The sequence below is a fragment of the Dasypus novemcinctus genome, chromosome 13 (assembly GCF_030445035.2).
Source record: "Dasypus novemcinctus isolate mDasNov1 chromosome 13, mDasNov1.1.hap2, whole genome shotgun sequence".
In the NCBI taxonomy this organism is placed as follows: Eukaryota; Metazoa; Chordata; class Mammalia; order Cingulata; family Dasypodidae; genus Dasypus; species Dasypus novemcinctus.
This window is the reverse complement of record NC_080685.1, coordinates 34,689,082-34,707,439: the sequence shown is the minus strand read 5'-3', so window position 1 is coordinate 34,707,439 and position 18,358 is coordinate 34,689,082. Positions and strand designations below refer to the sequence as shown.

The window sequence follows — 18,358 nt, the reverse complement described above, 5'->3', positions numbered from 1 at the left end:
ATAGTCTTTCATTTTATGTGGTTTTGCATTTGACACATTCTTTCATATTATCTATTTGATACAAACAAAATCCTTTGAAATAGAAAATAAAAATTATATTATCCCATATATATTTCTATATATCAAAATATATGCTCAGAGAAGAAAAGTGCCTTTCTCAAAGACATAATCAATCTTGAGTCTCCTAATGACAAGAACAATGACTTTGTTCCTTCATCAATTCATATTTCTACATCTCAGCCACCTTTATGTTTGGGCACTGTATTTTAAACTGCACATAACCTTAAGTAAAGAGTATAATCAGAGAAAAATTTAAGACCCTTCAAAGAATTATAAATCTAAAGGATGAATGAAAGGAGGAGGAGAGTTATCCTTCATGTCCAGATACTCTGTAATCTATCTTAATGTTTAAAAGAATCCTTAGAAGAATATTTTACTATACCCCTTTTATATATGAGACATTAGGTTCCCACCATGGTAAAGAACTCAAATGAGGCCACGCAGTTACACAGATAAGTAGAATATATACTCTTATGATTTAAGCAATTATCTACCTGAGTTTGTTATAGAGGTATCTACAGATTGAAACTGCTCTAATTATGAAATCTTAGAAAAAAATCCAGTCTTCCCAATCATTTTCCGAAGGGCTATCTGAACATCTTTGTTCCTGAGGCTGTATACCATGGGGTTCAACAGTGGGGTGATGATGGTATAGGTCACTGTCACCAGTCTGTCTTTGCCTGATGTGTATCTGGCTGAGGGTCGCAGGTAGACAAAGGAGGCACAGCCATAGTGGACAATGACCACAGTGAGATGGGAAGCACAAGTTGAGAAGGCTTTCCGCTTGCCTTCAGCTGATGGGATCCTCATGATGGTGCGGGCAATGAAGCCATAGGAGATGCAGATAAAGAACAAAGGCACGACAAGCACCACAACCCCACCAATGAAGATGACCAGTTCGTTGATGTGGGTATCACCACAGGCAAGACGAATGACAGGAGAAATGTCACAAAAGTAGTGGTTGACTTTGTTGGAGCCACAGAAAGGGAGGCTAAAAACCAAAGATGTTCCCACCATAGATATCAGGAAGCCACTAACAATACAAGTGGCTGCCAGTTGTCCACAAACCCTCCAGCTCATGAGAATCGGGTAGTGCAAGGGCTGGCAGATGGCAGCATAACGGTCATAGCCCATCACTCCCAGAAGCAGGCAATTGGTGACAGCAAAACCTAGGAAGAAGAACATCTGGGTGGCACAACTCATGAAAGAGAGTGTCCTGAGTACAGACAACAGGTTGATAAGCATCTTGGGCAGAATAGCAACTGTGTAGAAGGTCTCAGAAATAGAAAGGACACAGAGAAAGAAGTACATGGGTGTGTGGAGGCTGCGATCCAGGTGGATGACTGAAATGATGGTGATGTTTCCACTCAGGATAATCACATAAAGGGAAAGAAAGATCACAAAGAGGACAAGCTGAAAGTTCCCAAGGCTGGAGAAACCCAGCAGTAGAAACTCAGTGATAGTAGTGGAGTTGGCCATAAAGACTTGATCCCATGGAATTAAGTCAATATGATGAGTCCCAGAGAACTTTGGAAATGAGGAATTATGAAGATTTACCTTTCACAAAGTAGCTAGCACTAGGATGTTTTAATGGAAAACAGTCAGCCTGGAGAGAAAAAAACTATTGTAATTAACCAACAATAATCTAAAATTCATATGCACCCAAACTACTATTTTCTGACAATGATTTTAGTAGTGAATTTGGAAGTGTTCACATGAAGTACATAGACAGTTACTCAAATAAAATCTATCCTGCATCTTCCCTCCTTGAAGACTCACTTAGTCTCTGCTCTATATTTAGGTTATCCTTTTCCCAAAGAACTTTTATCTGTATTAATTATAATTTTACATAATTATTCTTCTATTCTGACTACTAATACATATATCTAATCACCAATATCTAAGAGCCCATCTCACCCAACTCCTTTTAATGTATTCCTCAAGGAGGGAAACATTTATTTATCTTCCTGTTGCTTGCTCTTAAACAATGCAATTTGCTTTCATGGTTAATCATAATCTCATCTCCATGTAGATATTTTATAAGTTAATTTGATTTGGAACTACTGATATTGCCTTAGAATTAGTTTTATTACTCCTCTACAAACTCTTACAGGATTCTTGGCAAGGTTTCCTCTTACAGAACACACATGCCTAGAATAATAAGTTTGTTTCAGCATTCACTGATTGACATTTGCTTATATGTTCTATCCTTGATATATCTGACTTGGAGATACAGGCTATTGTTTGCAGGATTTAAGTTCCTGAGTAGGGAAGCTGAGATACTTTCCCTAAAGCTTCTGGCACATCATTAGTGGTAATTATCAATTATAAACTGATCAAAATAGACTCATCCTCCCTCAACTGCTGCCCAAACCACTTCCTTCATCTGGTTTCTGAATCTTTATAAAGTGTTTCAAAATCCACTTAATCACATAGGTAGTAAATTTAAGCAACATTTTAAAATACAACATTTCTCTCATCCATCACACCCAATCTATTTTCATAATGCACTATTTTTGGCATCTATTTTTCCTTTTCTTCAGGAAATTATCTCTTGCCTGGACTATAATAAGAGTCTTATAAACTAACTCTGGATTCTATCTCTTCCCACTCTAAGTCATCTTCCACAATATTAGTTGAGTTTCCCTACTAAAGGACAAATATCCCACAACAAAACCAAATGACCTCCATTTTTGTATAAAATAAAGTTGAAACACATTACATATTCCATGTTTTTCCAAATCTGTCTTTTCAGTGACATCTGCTATTATAATTTCTAACACAAATTATTCCAATTCTCCCAAGTAGATGACCATTGACTCCAGGTATTTTCTAAACTCTTCCCTTAACGTATTAATATAGACAGAATGTTAGCATTCTGCTTCTACAATTTGGGATGAAGAACATCTCTGATTTCATTCTCTAAATGAAGAGGCAAAAGATCCACCAAAAATTATGGCTATCTCATTTTCATTTGTGATTATTAGATAGCTTACCTACTATCTCAAAAGCTAATCTTTTTATTTTAATTTGAGTAAAACTCTTTATTATTGCCCTGAAGACCCTCACAAGTAAGTGAATTACTAATATCATTTGCTCTTTTGCCAAGAAATTTTAACAAAATTTCAAAATTAGGTTACAATCAAGAGCTTTAATTCTTATTTCTAAATCTCATCAAATGTTTTATCCCTACTCATAGATAAGAAATATAGTGCAAGTTGTTTTACCAAAATAAAGGCTCTAGTATCCTTCCAGAGATACCCTATTTTTTTACCATCCAATGGTTCCTGTTCATTGATATTCTCTCTCTTATAGATTTTCCACAGGATGAAAGAAGACTTGCTATCCAAAGAAAGTTGGAGTTCTTGAAAGGAAAGAGAGACCACATTACTCAATGGCTACCCCATGACCCTATCAGTCATCAGCCTTTTCGAACTGATCCTTGAAATCTCTACAGGAACTAAAATTTGAAAAGAAAATTCACAGTGAAAACCTTTGACTCCATTCAATGCTGACTAGAATGCTGCATAAAATATTTGGGAAATAGGAAGTAGTGCTCTAAGCTTGGGAAGCAGGGTGTTGCTGGTTCAGGGAGCATGGGAAAATAAGAAAGAGTGGTAGGGGAGGAAAAAACAAGGATAACTAAAATACTTGCCTAACAAGTGGAAGGAATGAATTGATTTTTCATTGTCCTACTCAGTGACTATTCATCACCTATAGGATAAAGTCAAAGATGGGGAAAAAAGGAAGATGTAGCTATGTCCCCAAATACATCTGCAACCTCATTCTTTAAGTCTTACAATAAAGTCTTCATCGTACAGAAACTCCACAGAAATAATTATGTTTCCTATATACAGTTTTATGTTTCAAGACTCCATGACAATAAACAGAGAGTCAGAGACAGATAGAGACAGAGACCTCTTAGCCTCCAATAACTTGTCTTTGTGGCCCACTCATTTTTCACATCTTTTTAATTCACCAGCTGTTGAACATTCTCTGATCTACCTAGAGTTTACTGTTTTTCTCTCATTTTTAAAAGTTTTTCTCTATCTTTACCATAATACTCAATGTTTTTTCCTCAAATTATTTTTCCTGCTTTTCTCCTTGTTAGAATTGAGACCCTTATTTATTTTATATCCTCACATGTTAACCCAATTGTAAAATAAATATGTTCCATTTAAATAAATGAATTATTAATAAGTGAAATAGTTCATTAATGAATTAACAATGATTCCAACAATTCATTTTATAAAAGCTTGGTTCCTTTAAGTACCACCATCTGATTCCTAACTGAAAAATAATTTCTGTGAGCGCCCAATACACTGCATGTTCTCAAAACATTTTTGCTTTCTTCCTTTCAAAGACTAATAAACTGTGCTTCCTGTGAAAAAATTAAATTATCCCGTGGCCATTCCTTTTTCTTATCCCTCGTCTCAATCTTTACCCATACCTTTTCCAATACCCAGCTTCCCTTTCTTTCATTTGATCACATTTCACTACTAATAACCAGGGGTAAATAGATTATTAGGTCATAGGAAAAACAACAATTTTTAAATTCAGCATGAAATTAAAAGGCTAGAACATCATACCTCTTCTCAATAACAAAATCAAAGTATTTAAATAAAAATTAAAGTGACATATTCCTCCAAATTAGAGCACTAGTACACAATGGCATACATGTGTTCTCACTCTCATATACATCCTGAAAATTTCTGTAAAGATTTCCAGGTAAAATTTGCCAAAATTTTCTCCCCTGTCATGATCTTCCAAGGTTCTTCTTCATTTCATTTTCTAGGCTCTCTCTGGGCCAGAATAAGAAAACCCTCCACATCACTCCACAGAACAATATTACCAGGGCATTTTTTCCATGGACATTTTAATATTGCCTCAATGAGTATCAACAGTGCTCTTTCCTTTTTACATTAGCCAGATTCAATGTGTTGGCAATTGAGACATTTACCTCCATAGGGGGCCAATTACCTATTTGTCCATAATTTTACCAATTAGCTAGTAAAATCATGACAATAAACTATGGGAATTAGCTGACCAAAGAGAGGTCTCTTTCTAAAACAGATTAGTTGGCTTCCTCCCAGAAATTCTTTGGGGACTCATTACATAGGTAGAGGTTTTCTGGGAACCATCAATAAAAGTAATAATGGCAATTATCTAATTTGGATTTCCTTGCCAAGTGCTTCTAAATTTTTGTTCTCATATTGAAGAAAACGATCCTTTGTTAAGCCATTTCACACTTTCACTTCTGAATGCTACATGAAGGGTAGAAAGATATAAAGAATGGAAAAGAGAATGTTAGAAGGCAGAGGTCACATAAATTTATCAGACACTTAGGAAACATATTTGGTATTGAAATATAATGTGAGCTTTATAAACATTTGTTTAAAAAATATTTGGAGTTGGAGAAAATGGTAAGAGTTTCATCAGAGCCTCTTAGCTTTCTTTAAAGATCAGATTGTATATTGATTCCTTCTGATAGTGAGTCCAAATGCTGAAGATGGGAATGAAGTAAATGCTAGAAACTCATGGATGTCTCTCTGAGGGATTTTTGTGGGCTATAATTTTATAAGATATGTCAGAGATGCCACAGGATTGGAATAGTGGGAGAAAAGCCCAGTTCTTCACTAAGGAATCTTCTGTTCTTCACATATGACAAAAATAGGGGTTCTGACTAGATCTTCAGGAAATATTTTGCTGGGAAGACCAACCACAAGTTTGCTTTTCTTTATCTTCCTTCTAATTGTGCAGAAGATTAAAGTGGCTATACAATTCTTTTTACACAGAAACATAGAAAGACGGGTTATATATTCTCTTTAATTAGGCAAGCTGAGTGATTCTTTTGACCAACAAGCCATAACAGAAGTAATGCTGCATCAGCTTTTAAATCCTGCTCTCTGAAGTCTAACAATTTCCACTTCTTATATCTTGTAACATCCACTCCTGTAACCTACCCACCATATTTTGATGAAGCACTAGAAGCTCTTCGAGAATCAATGTAGAGAGAAACCAAGACTCCTGGTCACAGTCCAAGGTGAGCACACAGCCAAAAACCTACATCAACTTACAGTTCACACAAATGAGAAATCTTAGAAGTGGATCCTTCAGCCCAGTTCAATCAACACATCTGACCTTATATGGAGCAATTTTCAAGACCTGTGAAAATTGGAGGAATATGTACAAAATAAATGACTGTGTTTATTTTAACAGCTAAGTTTTGAAGTAGTTTGTAATGCAGCCATAAATTACAAGAACATAATTTTGCATCTAAAAGCATGGTATTGCTGTAATAAAAACTTAAAATGCATGGCATTGATTTTGGGATTTGGTGGTAAGACAAACAAGTAAGGATCTTGAGGAAATTGTTACTGAAATCTTGAAGGTTCTGGAGAGGACTGCTGATAAACACTGAAGGACTGAGAGAAAACTATTACTATAGATTTGTATAGTGAATTCTTTTTATGCATCATTTGGGAAGTTTGGCAGCATTATCACATGCCATATCTTGGAAAATAGAAATGGTATTTAATAAAATCATGGGTTTACCTGGGGAGATTTCTAGGAAGATTATACAACATTTTAAACTATGATAAAATATAAGAAGAGAGAGACAACTGAAGTTGTTTTTAAGTTTTCAAGTTTTTGAGAAGAATTTAAAGGAATTTTTTTCTTCTTTATTTTCTTTTAAATATTACATTCAAAAAATATGAGGTCCCCATATACTCCTCACCCCAACCACCCCACCCCTCCCATATCAACAAACTTTTCCATCCTTGTGGCACATCCACTGCACCTGGTGAATACATTCTGGAGAACCACTGCAGCACATGGGCAGTGGTCCACATTGTAGTCCACACTCTCCCCCAGTCCACCCAGGACACACAACATCCAGCATCCATCCCTGCAGCACCACCTAGGACAACTCCAAATCCTGAAAATGCCCCCACACCATATCTCTTCTTCCCTCTCCCGACCATCAGCAGCCACTGTAGCCACCCTCTCCACATCACTACTACAATTGCTTCCCTTACTAATCACAATATTTCCCCAGCAGAACACCACTAAGTCCACTCTAATCCATACTCTATTCCTCCATCTTGTGGACCTGGGATGGCTATGTCCAGTCTGCCTCTACATCAAGAGGGGGTTTAGATTCCACATGGATGATGGATGCAATTCTTCTGCTTGAAGCTGTAGACACTCTTGGCTCCCTGGTGTGGTGGTTGACCCTCTTCACCTCCTGTCAGCTGGCCTGAGTAAGTCCAAGAAACCAGAGGGTAGGAGCTGCAAGTCTGCTGAGGCCCAGGGCCTGGCCATCACATGGACAGTTCAGAGATTCAGGTCTCCTGAGTATACACCAACCCAAATGCCAACCACAGGTCTGGTAAAAGTAATAGAAGAGGCATGTGTAGAAAGGTTATATCTGAGTCCAGCTCCATCACTCAGGAACACAAACTCCAAAGTAAGGCCAACTGACATGACCCTGAACTCCAGAGCCATCTGCCTTGACTATAGAACTTGTGGGTCACTGCAGCCCTCAGGAGAACCAGCACCTGAGTTTCCATCTACCTTGGCTGTCTCTGGTACCCTGCTGAGGCATGCATAAACATCACTCCCTGATGACCTCCCGACTCTTTTCTGGAGACTCTTAGCCATATAAACTCACTTGTCCTTTCCATTTCCCCCTTTGTATCCAAAGTCAAAAAGCAGTTTTTAACACCTGATATTACATGTCGGCTGAAATATTCTGCCGGTCTGAGTTGACCTCTTTGTTCATGGTCTTTTTGTAGTTACATCTTCAGCTGGTGCTTGGTAGTAATCCCTCGGTGCCAGGGAAGCTCATCACTGGGAGTCATGTCCCATGCTGGGGGGAAGGCAATGCATCTACATGCTGAGTTTGGCTTAGAAAGTGGCCACATTTGAGCAACATGGAGGCTCTCAGGAGGTAACTCTTAGGCACCCCACAACTATAGACCTAGATCATATTTCAGGCACACAGGCTCATAATCAGAATCATCAGTATCAAGGGCTCATCATTGGGCCATCTATCTTTATTGGTCTTTGCCATTGCACTTGGGGGATTGTTGTTGATCCATTGGGGAATGTGATAGAGCTCCCCTGGTCAGGAATTCAACACTCTCTCATCTGTTGTCTCCAACTGAAACCACTATGAAAATATCCAAACCTTTCTATGTACCCTGTATACATGCCCTGGAGAACTCCCTCCCAACCGTGTGTCCCCCACTAATGACACTCCACACAAGTGCTCCTCCCTCATCATAGTTGAACCTCTCTGTAGTCCAAAACTTCTTCAGAAAGGAAACCCAATATATTGCCAGGTTCCATTAGTAGAAAAATGGAAGATAGTGATGGGTTTAAAAGTTAGATATAGAATACATAGAAATTTGGAAGAATTAAATAAAGGAAAAATAAATTGGGGTATCAAAGAAATGAAAAAGCTTTGTTTTTGACATTTTGCCTTTCATCACTGCTACAGGTGTTGCCTTGTATGTACAGTGGCAAGGCAATTTCTTCCATTTCTTCCTCAGTGTCTACCACATTTCTATCTTTTTTTTTCCTGATTATTAAGTTTCTCTTGACATAAGTTTTAGGTCACAGTAATTCACATATACAATATATGGTACTCCCACATATCCAACATCAAACTCTTTGTCCCTTCCCCAACAGTGATCTTTTTACATGTTCATACTATATCTGCTGCAGCTAATGTACAGATATTGAAATGATAGCTTTTAAACATGGTTCCATTTAGCTTTACATCATGGTTTATATTTTAGACTATACAATTTCCTAAACTTTTAATTATCTTATGTTTTACATTATGGTTTACATTTTAGCCTATAGACTTTTATACATTTTTTATGTAATTTAACATGACCTATATCCATCATGGCATGATCTTGTGGAACACTTCCATTGTCCCACAGTTACCCTGATTCCATGTATTCAACCCTCTTTCCCCCTCCCTTCAGGGCCTACCATGACAATCAATCTTCATTGCTTAAGGGACCATATTCAGAGATACTAGCGGAATTTTTAAAGATAAAGGACTTGCTGATTTTATAAGTAAATCTGTTTCATATCTTCAGACCCTCCCAACAGAAATTCTCAATTTTAAAAATTGGATCAGAAAAAAGGCAAAGCCCAAGAATTATCAGAAAACCATTGCTTCAGTGTAATGATCTCATGTACATGATTGTTAGAAATTTTGTTAAAATGCAGAAATCTTTAAGGATATAGATAGAGAGGCATCTAATTATCCTACGAACTATCTTATAAAACTTCTAAATTTAAGATTCTGAAGGGCATTGTCATACAGAAGCCTCAAAAGTGGTCCATGATAAATGAAGACATATGGGTGTGAATTTTGTTTAATGGAATTAATTATAATTTGAAACATAAATAAACTGTATTTTTTAAATTGTGTACCAATTTGTGTTAAAGGGGAAAGAGAAGATAAAAATGGAAAGACACCTTTGATTCCCAATATTCTTACACAGAGGAAGCAAGCTGAATAAACTACTTGTCTTCAAGTGTTGGTTATTTCTAATGTATGAGAAAGCTTGACTCAAAGTGTTGGGAAAACACCCCAAAGGTTATAGCCAAGATCCATGGAGAATCTTTCCCAAGAAGTAGGAATGTGACCTAATCAAGTAAATATATGCCAAGATGGATTTCAGAATTTCCATAGACAAGTAACGAGTCTGCATCTCCTTTCCATTTTTAAAATAAGTTTCTATTTCAGTTATCACTTGCCTATCTCACCATTACATTTTGGGTATGTCAGGTATATATAAGTATCATCTTTAATTCACAGGATTTCAGATTTAAAGAAACTATACCTAAGGAGATGCATTCACACTCAGACTTGATTTAGATTACAAGATTCTGAACCACAAGCCTGAGCAATCTGGACGCTGTAAGTATATGAGACTTTGGAAAATCTTGGAAGGGGAATGAGTATATAATGCACAAAAGGATGTAAATAATTTTTGGCAAGGGGAAGACTGTAGAGAATTAAAGTTAACAACAAATACTTTGGGCCTCTTCCCAATGAGGTGTGGGGACTTATCTCCTCCCCTTGAATTTAGACAGACACAGTATGTCTCCTTTCACCAATAGACACTGTTTAGTGTTGCTATGCCTTAAAAGACTATCACCTTCCATGGCCTCTTAAAATACTCACTCTTTGCATCCAGTCTCTATGGTTTGAAGAAGCCCAATCAAGTCCATGAAGAAGCCCACATGGAGAGGAAGTGAGGCTGCCAGCCTACAACCCTGACTCAGCTCTTGGCCATCAACCAGCACCATCCCTCCATCCATGTGATTAGCCATGTAGGAAGTGGATACTTCACCTCCAGTCAGTCTCTCCAGCTGATGTTGCACGGAGTTCAGACAAACTATCTTCACCAAGCCCTCTTCAAATTGCAGATTTATGAGCAAAATGAATGAGTAGTTTTGTTTTAAATCACTAGATACTGCTACTCTTTCATGTTTACTTTCATGTATTCTCTTTCTGCTGAGAAACTCTGGTTTCAAGTCTAGCAAAGTTCCAGTCTCCATGAGATCCCAACCTTATATCCCGTATATGGGGAGTATTCTGATGCCTAGTATGGAGAATTGAGGCTTATCTTTTATTGCCCTTTATGTAACAGTATCTGTAGTGTGATAAGGTAAGACTACGATAATTATTCTTCCATCATTTCTAGGTATTTTTCTGTAGAAGCATTATTCTCTTGATAATTATTATCATTTTTTAAGCATAATTTAAACTTCACTGAATTTCTACTAATAAATAGGACTCTGAAGAGTTGCACACATCAAAAGGATAATATGAAATTAGACCCATAAACTAAGAAGATAAAAATTTAAAAATCACATTAGTATCAGACTATTGTATAAATATCTCATTCACTGATGCTGGACACCAAATACTATGATTTTTTATGAGTCGATCAAGGTGGTAAGTATAATGTCCATTTCTGAAGCCTCCTGCTTAAATACCACCCCCTTTCCATATTATAGAAGGTAAGAACAAGGGAAAAGTTTCCCCTGAATACAAGATTTAGTCTTAAGGAAGGCCACAGTCAGCACTAGTGTGCAGAGGCTGAAACTCAAAAAGAAAACCAACTGACTTTCTGGTATGAAGAAGCAAAGGACAGAGTTTGAGGTAACCATGGCTGTTGGAAGGTGAGTGGAGGAGCCAATAAATGAAAGAGTCAGATAAATATTCAAATTCTGTAAGTCCTGCCCAAATCTCTGGCTGATCCTTGTACTACATATGTGTAGGGAAAATGACAGCACTTCAGGAGTATAAAAGAATTAAACAGAAATTGTACTACCACCCAAGAAAACAGGTTTTCAGCTTGAGTCCAATGAAGTTATTTGTATGCTGAAACTAAAAAGACTAACAATTTTCAAGTGACTATAACAGAATCCAAAGTCTCTACAACATAATAGTCATGAGATGCTAGTTAAAACCCTAAATTATTTAATATAAAATGAATCAGACATATTCTGAAGAAAGAATGTAGCCAAATCCAATATGACTAAAATTCAAAATTAGTAGATCAAGATTTTAAAACATCTATGATAACTATATCTAATGATGTAAAGGAAAATATGCTTATAATGGATAAGCAGATAAGGAATCTTAGCAGGGAACTAGAAACTATCAAAATAAAAACCAAACTCAGCATGTAAATGCAATGCCTTCCCCCCAGCCTGGGACATGACACCCGGGGATGAGCCTCCCTGGCACCGAGGGATTACGATCAACTACCAACTGATGATGCAACTGGAAAACGACCTGGAAAGGAAGGTTCAGTGTGGATCAGCAGAATATCCCTGTCTACATAAAATAACATGATTTTAAAATGCTGTTTGACCTAATGTAAGGGGGAAATGGAAAGGAGAAATGAGTTTATATGGCTACGAGTCTTTAAATAAAAGAGTCTGGAGGCTGTCAGAAGGATTGCCCTTATGCACAACTGAGCAGAGTCTAAGAGACAGATAAAGTAGATACAACCCCCAGGTATTGGTTCCTTTGAGGGCTAAAGAGATCCATGGGTGCTATGGTCATGGCAGATGGGGTTAACTGCCATGTCAGATGGCCCTTCTTTGGAGCTGGTGTTTATGAGTGATAAATCTGGACTCAGATGGGATCTCTCTTCATAAGACTTTCATGCTACTGTGCTGGAGTTGTAGTTGGTGTTGGGGTTTAAGATATATTTAGGGGATCTGAATCTCTGGACTGACAATGTGATAGCCAGGCCCTGAGCCTCAACAGACTCCAGCACCTACAATCTGATTTATTGGACTCATCTCACTCAGCTAAGATGGAGTTGAAGAAGGACAACCACCACACCATGGAGCCTAGAGTGCCTACAACTGAAAGTGGGAGGATTGCATCCAGTGTCCATGTGGAATCTGAGCCTCCTCTTGACATAGAGGTGCAATGGACACAACCAATCCAATGTCCACAGAGAAAAGGTGGCATTGGAGTGGGAAAAGTGGACATGGTGGCTAATGGGTATGGGGAATAGCAGGAAGAGACGAGATGTGGAGGCATCTTTGGGACTTGGAGCTGCCCTGGATGGTGCTTCAGGGGCAATCACTGGACATTGTAAATCCTCACAGGGCCCACTGGATGGAATGGGGGAGAGTATGGGCCATGATGTGGACCATTGACCATGAGGTGCAGAGGTGCCCAGAGATGTACTTACCAAATGCAATGGATGTGTCATGATGATGGGAATGAGTGTTGCTGGTGGGGGAGTGGTAGGGTGGGGGTGGTGGGGTTGAATGGGTCCTCATATTTTTTTTTAATGTAATATTTTTACAGAATCAATAATTAAAAAAATAAATTAAAAAAAAAACAAAGTAAAATACATACTCATATAAGAGAAAACTACAAAATTTTGTAACCAACCTACTGTAACTTCATGAGACCCTAAAGGAAGTTTGTCAACCTAATAGGAAATATTACTAGGCAGAAATTCAAACACTCAGATATCAGGAGGTGAATAGTTTCATGTTTTTTCTTCAAGGTTGGGGATTTCTAAATGAAGGTACCTGGGACTTAAGTTAAAAGACGACTTAAAAGATAACCATAAAGATAGTGAGAGATTTATTTTCTCTGAAGTATGGTTTGCATTTCAAGGGAGGATGAAATCCAGAACTATGGAACTAACCATATACATATAAAAGTTTTGTAAATGATTAGAGAGCAAAGGTTGTCCTCTCTCAGGAGAATAGAGTTACAAATGTTCTGGTCCCATAGAAGCTCCCAGATTCCTAATGTCAATACAAACTCCTATACTTGCAGGGTGACAGCTGACTCACATCTAAAATCCCCTAGTGGACTGGAGTAAGGGAGACTAATGCAGTTATTACCATAAATAATAATCTTTCTCCAGAAACCCCATGTTTACTTTCTGGATAATATGAGTTCATATGAATATGTTGGGCATTAAATTTATAAATATTTGAGTAAATATAAAAGACTAATGTGTTCCTTCTAATTCACTTAGAATGCATATGAATAAAGCAAAATTTACTGCATTTTTCTGTGGAGATTTGAATGTATATAGATGTAATGCCTTTAGGATAAATGACAGGGTAGGGATAAATATACCAACGTAATAGAAAGAATCCACATTTTAGGTGAAGTCATATAATATCTCTAAAAAGACCGTGAAAATTAAGGATATATTTGCTGAAATCTACCTTCCATTGCCCTGATTGTGATATTGAACATTTTTCCCTTGCTAGCTGGTATGATGTTAACCTCTGTCAGTAGAGGCTGTTGAAGGGATACCAGAGATAGAAAGGGCTTCTTTATCTTCCTCTTTCTACTGTGGCCTCCTTTGCTTGGAGCTGTAAAGTGGGAAGGCTAACAGCAAAAGGGACACTCAGGGGTGCTCTTTCCCAGCTGTTTCAGGAGTTTCATTGCCACAGGTATTTTCCCATGGAATTCTCTGGTGCAACACATTCCCAGGGATGGCTTCGCACAGAACCCAAGAGAGCGGCTTTCCAGCAAGTTCTAAGGCATAACACCTACTCATAGATGGCTTCCTCCAGGAACTTAGGGGGTAGTATCTAGAGTGGCTTATACTAACTGATGTCAAGACTTATTATAAAGCTAGAGTAAATAAGACAGTTTAGTATTGGTGTAAAGATAAATATATCAACAGAATAAACCAAAGGAAACCAGAAATAGATCCATATATGTATGGTCAATTAATTTTCTTCAAGTCTGCTGTATTAGTCAGCCAAAGGGGTGCTGATGCAAAATATCAAAAATCTCTTGGCTTTTATAAAGGGTATTTATTTGGGGTAGGAGCTTACAGGTACCAGGCCTTAAAGCATGAGTTACTTCCCTCACCAAAGTTTACTTCCACATGTTGGAACAAGATGGCTGCTGACTTCGGTGAGGATTCAGGCTTTCTGGGTTCCTCTGGGCTCAGCTCCTCTGTTTCCTCCAAAGATCAGCTGTAGACTATCAGGTGAACATCTCTGTCTCTTTCCCCAGGGCTCAAGCTTAAGACTTCAGCTTCAAACTCCAACATCAAAACTTCAAAATTAAGCCCTCAACTCTGTCCTTTGCCATGCATTTTATCTGTGAGCCCCTATTCACCAAGGGGTGGGGACTCAACGTCCTAATGACATGGCCTAAGCAAAGCCCCAATCATAACTCAATCATGCCCAGGTACAAACCAGATTAAAAACATAATCCAATATCTATTTTTGGAATTCATATCCATATCAAATTGCTACACCTGCCAGGGAAATTTGAATGGAGAAAGTATAATCTTCACAACAAAGGTGCATTTGGATAGAAAAAAAAATGACCCATTCTTACACCATATCTTAAAATGAACTCAAAACAGATTATATCCTAGCTGTGAGTTTTACACTTTCTATAAATTTATAAAAGAAAACATTAGGTATGACATGTGGTGACATATACACATCACTGCATATTTTGTCATAACTTACAAAATTGTACAGAACAGAGTGTAAACTGTAGTCTATGATTAGTACCAGTGCTTCAATATGGGTTCATCAATTGTAATAAATGTACCAGACTAATAAAAGATGTTTGTAAGATGGGAAAGTGTGGGAAAGAAAGGAAGTGGGGCATATGGGAATCCCTTATGGTTTTTTTTTTTTTTTTATGTAGCATTTATGTAATCTAAAGCTTCTTTTTAAAAAAATCTTAATGAGAGTCTTCTAGTGAAGGATCATGGCCTCTACCATGCAGGAATCACGTGGGGGGGGAGGGTGAAAAAGTCCCTAAAGAAGAAAAAGAAGAGAAAATGGCATCCATGGCCATAGCACCAGAGCTAGGAGATGAATACAATGACACCACGGACAGCAGAGGTTATGTAAGAAGCTGTGGATCAGAAAAGAATTGATTTTCTTCTTTAGATGAAGCAATGGAGGCTGTCAATGAGGATAATGTTGAACCCAGTGACAACGAAACTTAGAATGTTGCAGACTCTAGTGTAGGAACTAATAAGAGCTGGGCAAACATCATGGCTAAGATCCTTAAGCAAAAAACTCCTAAAGATACACCTACTATTTTGGTCAAAATCAAAGAACTGGAAAAGGAAAAAGAAAAGTTAAAGGAAGAGAGACTAGAGAAAAGAAAACAACTTGATAAGAAGCAGCAGTGAGAAATGATGTGCAGTGTAAAGCCAGGTGCTGTCAAAGGCAAAGAGAGAAATCTTCAGAGAATTGCAAAAGAGGGTGTGGTGCAATAATTTAATGCTATTAGAAATATCAAAAGAACGTTGATGAAAAGATTAAAGAAGGTGGAGACTCTATTAGAAAGTGTGCTAAGTTGATTGCAACAATTTCTAAGAAAGATTTCTCAGTGTTCTTAGAGGAATGGGTGGAAGGACAAATGAGAAAAGTTCTACTGGGAGGAACCCAAAGATCAAACAGGATGAAATGAAATCAGAAGAAGGCCTACGATGGACTATCCTATGTGATCATTTCATGATGGAACATCTATGAAAGACTGGGACAAGGAAAGTGATGGGCCAGATAACATCAACCCAGGATCTGGAAGTGATTCTGGCATAAGAAGTTATATAGGAAGCAAAATCTTCAATCATTTTATCTCTCTGGAAAATTTATTTATGCTTTGAATTATGGGCATAATAAGGATACCATTTGTAAGAAAGACTTTTACCAACTTTTCTATTTCCCTTTTCCACATCAAACTCTGTTAAACTATTTTCCAGCCTTGTAAAATTTTTACCATTGCTTCTCAAACCACTTTGTAAAAGCAAATATTTCTCCTTGGCCACCACAACACAATTGCCAGATTCATTATAAGTTTATATATTAGTCATGGATATTGGAATATTGATACAGCATCATGAATGCTTCTAGAAGCTGTAATACAAATCATATTTAAAATTAACTCTTTGAGTTAATAATTCTCTGCCTTCCAATTGATAAACCTATATGTTTATAGTTTCTTGAGAGAAGGATTGGTGTCTCTTTATTTGGTAAGTTATTGAGAAAACCTATGTAGTAAAATTTAAACTTATATCATTTCTGATTTTGGGTGGTGATTTTACTTTTTAGATAATCTGGCAAATATTTAGAATATTTTGATTTAAGAAATACTCCAGTTTTCTTATTTTATATTATTTCCTTTTATATACTAAATTCTATAAATAATGATTTAGATTTTATTTTAACTATTAGGTTATTTTTGTATGAGAGAGTTAATGAGATTAAGGGACTCTCATTTTGAGTTAGCAATGAAACATAATTTCTTAGGAAGCAGATATGATATGTTTTAGTCTCTCTTTTCTGGAATATTTGAGTTGGCTTAAATTATCCTTATGAATTGACTGGTGGAACAGTGGAGTCAGATAGCAGGTAGTCTGTATCAGAGTATTGCATTTGATTTAAGACTTGATTCCATATTGATACCTTAAAGGTTAATAAATTGAGAGACTTTAGTGTTAAGCAAAAGGGAAGAGAAATGTTTAATATCATTCTAAGATTTCTGTGATACTGAGTTCAAAATATAAAGTTTGTAAAGGAATCATTTGATAGAAATGATGTGTTTCTTTTTTAAAAAAATGTTAATGAGCTTGGATTTTACAAGTATGTTAATATGACACAAAATGCAGAAAAAGTTAAAATCAATAAATTGGACTTTATTGAAATGAAAAAGAATTCTGATTTTTAAAAATTATCCATATAATTTGACCAAAAAATGTGCCTAAAGAACTCTTCAGTAAGAGAATACATGATCCAATAAAAACTGCAAAGACAGAGGTGAATCCAATTAGGAAAAGGACAAAAGATCAGAAAGGACACTCAACCAAAGAAGACATAGATATTGATATGAAATACACAAAAGATGCTCAGCATCATTAGCCATCAAGGAAATTCTGACAATAATTGGATGCTATTATGCATCCACTTGATTGATAAATCTAAGACTGACAGTAACAAGTTTTGTTGAGTACGTCAAGTATATGGGAAATTTTATAAATTTCTGTTGAGACTCTAAGATAGCAAAACTATTTCACAATTTTTTGGAAAGTTTTTAAAAAATAATATATATTTTTACTATATGGCATAGCAATTCTATACCAAATATTTGCTCTATAGTAATGAAAATATCACCATTCAAATATGTCCAGCAGTTCTATTCCTGATTGGAAATTTGGGGGGAAAATCAACATGTCCATCCTCATGTCTGACTAGATTAAAAAATTATAGTATGTTTATGCAAGGAATAAAAAAGAATAAACTATTAAGTCACATACAATATGAATTAATCTCAAAGAAATGTGAGTGAAAGAAACCAGAAAGTAAAATGTACAGCCTATGTGTAGTGGTTTGAAGCTCTATATACCCCAGAAAAACATGTTCTTGAATCTAATCCGTTGCTATGGCTGAAAACGCATTATAAGTAGGATCTTTTGATAAGGCTATTTCAATTAAGGTGTGACCCACCTCATTCAGTATGGGACTTAATCCTATTACTGGAGTCCTTCACAAATTGAATAAATACACAGAGAGAGAAAAGCCATGGAACAATAAGCTGAGATCAACAAAACCCAGAAGAGAAGGGAGAGACAACCAGTCACCACCATGTGCCTTGTCAAGGATCACTGGCAGCTGGTTTTCAGGAAGAAAACATTGCCTTGATAATGCCTTGGTTTGGGCATTTTCTTGGACTATAACCATGAGTGAATAAATTCCCATTGTTTAAGATGAACCATTTCAT

At 36.8% G+C, this 18,358-nt stretch overlaps 1 protein-coding gene and 1 pseudogene across 1 annotated transcript; one reads left to right on the top strand and one right to left on the bottom strand.

The window, feature by feature from the left end:
- Positions 1-597: 597 nt before the first annotated feature.
- LOC101441816 (olfactory receptor 10R2) lies at positions 598-1,539 on the bottom strand. The gene has a single exon (XM_023586750.2). The coding sequence runs from the start codon at positions 1,537-1,539 to the stop codon at positions 598-600; it is 942 nt and encodes a 313-aa protein (XP_023442518.2).
- Positions 1,540-11,266: 9,727 nt separating this feature from the next.
- Positions 11,267-16,247, top strand: LOC101441376 (RRP15-like protein pseudogene; annotated as a pseudogene).
- Positions 16,248-18,358: the final 2,111 nt, after the last annotated feature.

Excerpts from the sequence above, each read along its gene's own strand:
- LOC101441816 (XM_023586750.2), bottom strand. The coding sequence starts at position 1,539 with ATGGCCAACTCCACTACTATCACTGAGTTTCTACTGCTGGGTTTCTCC.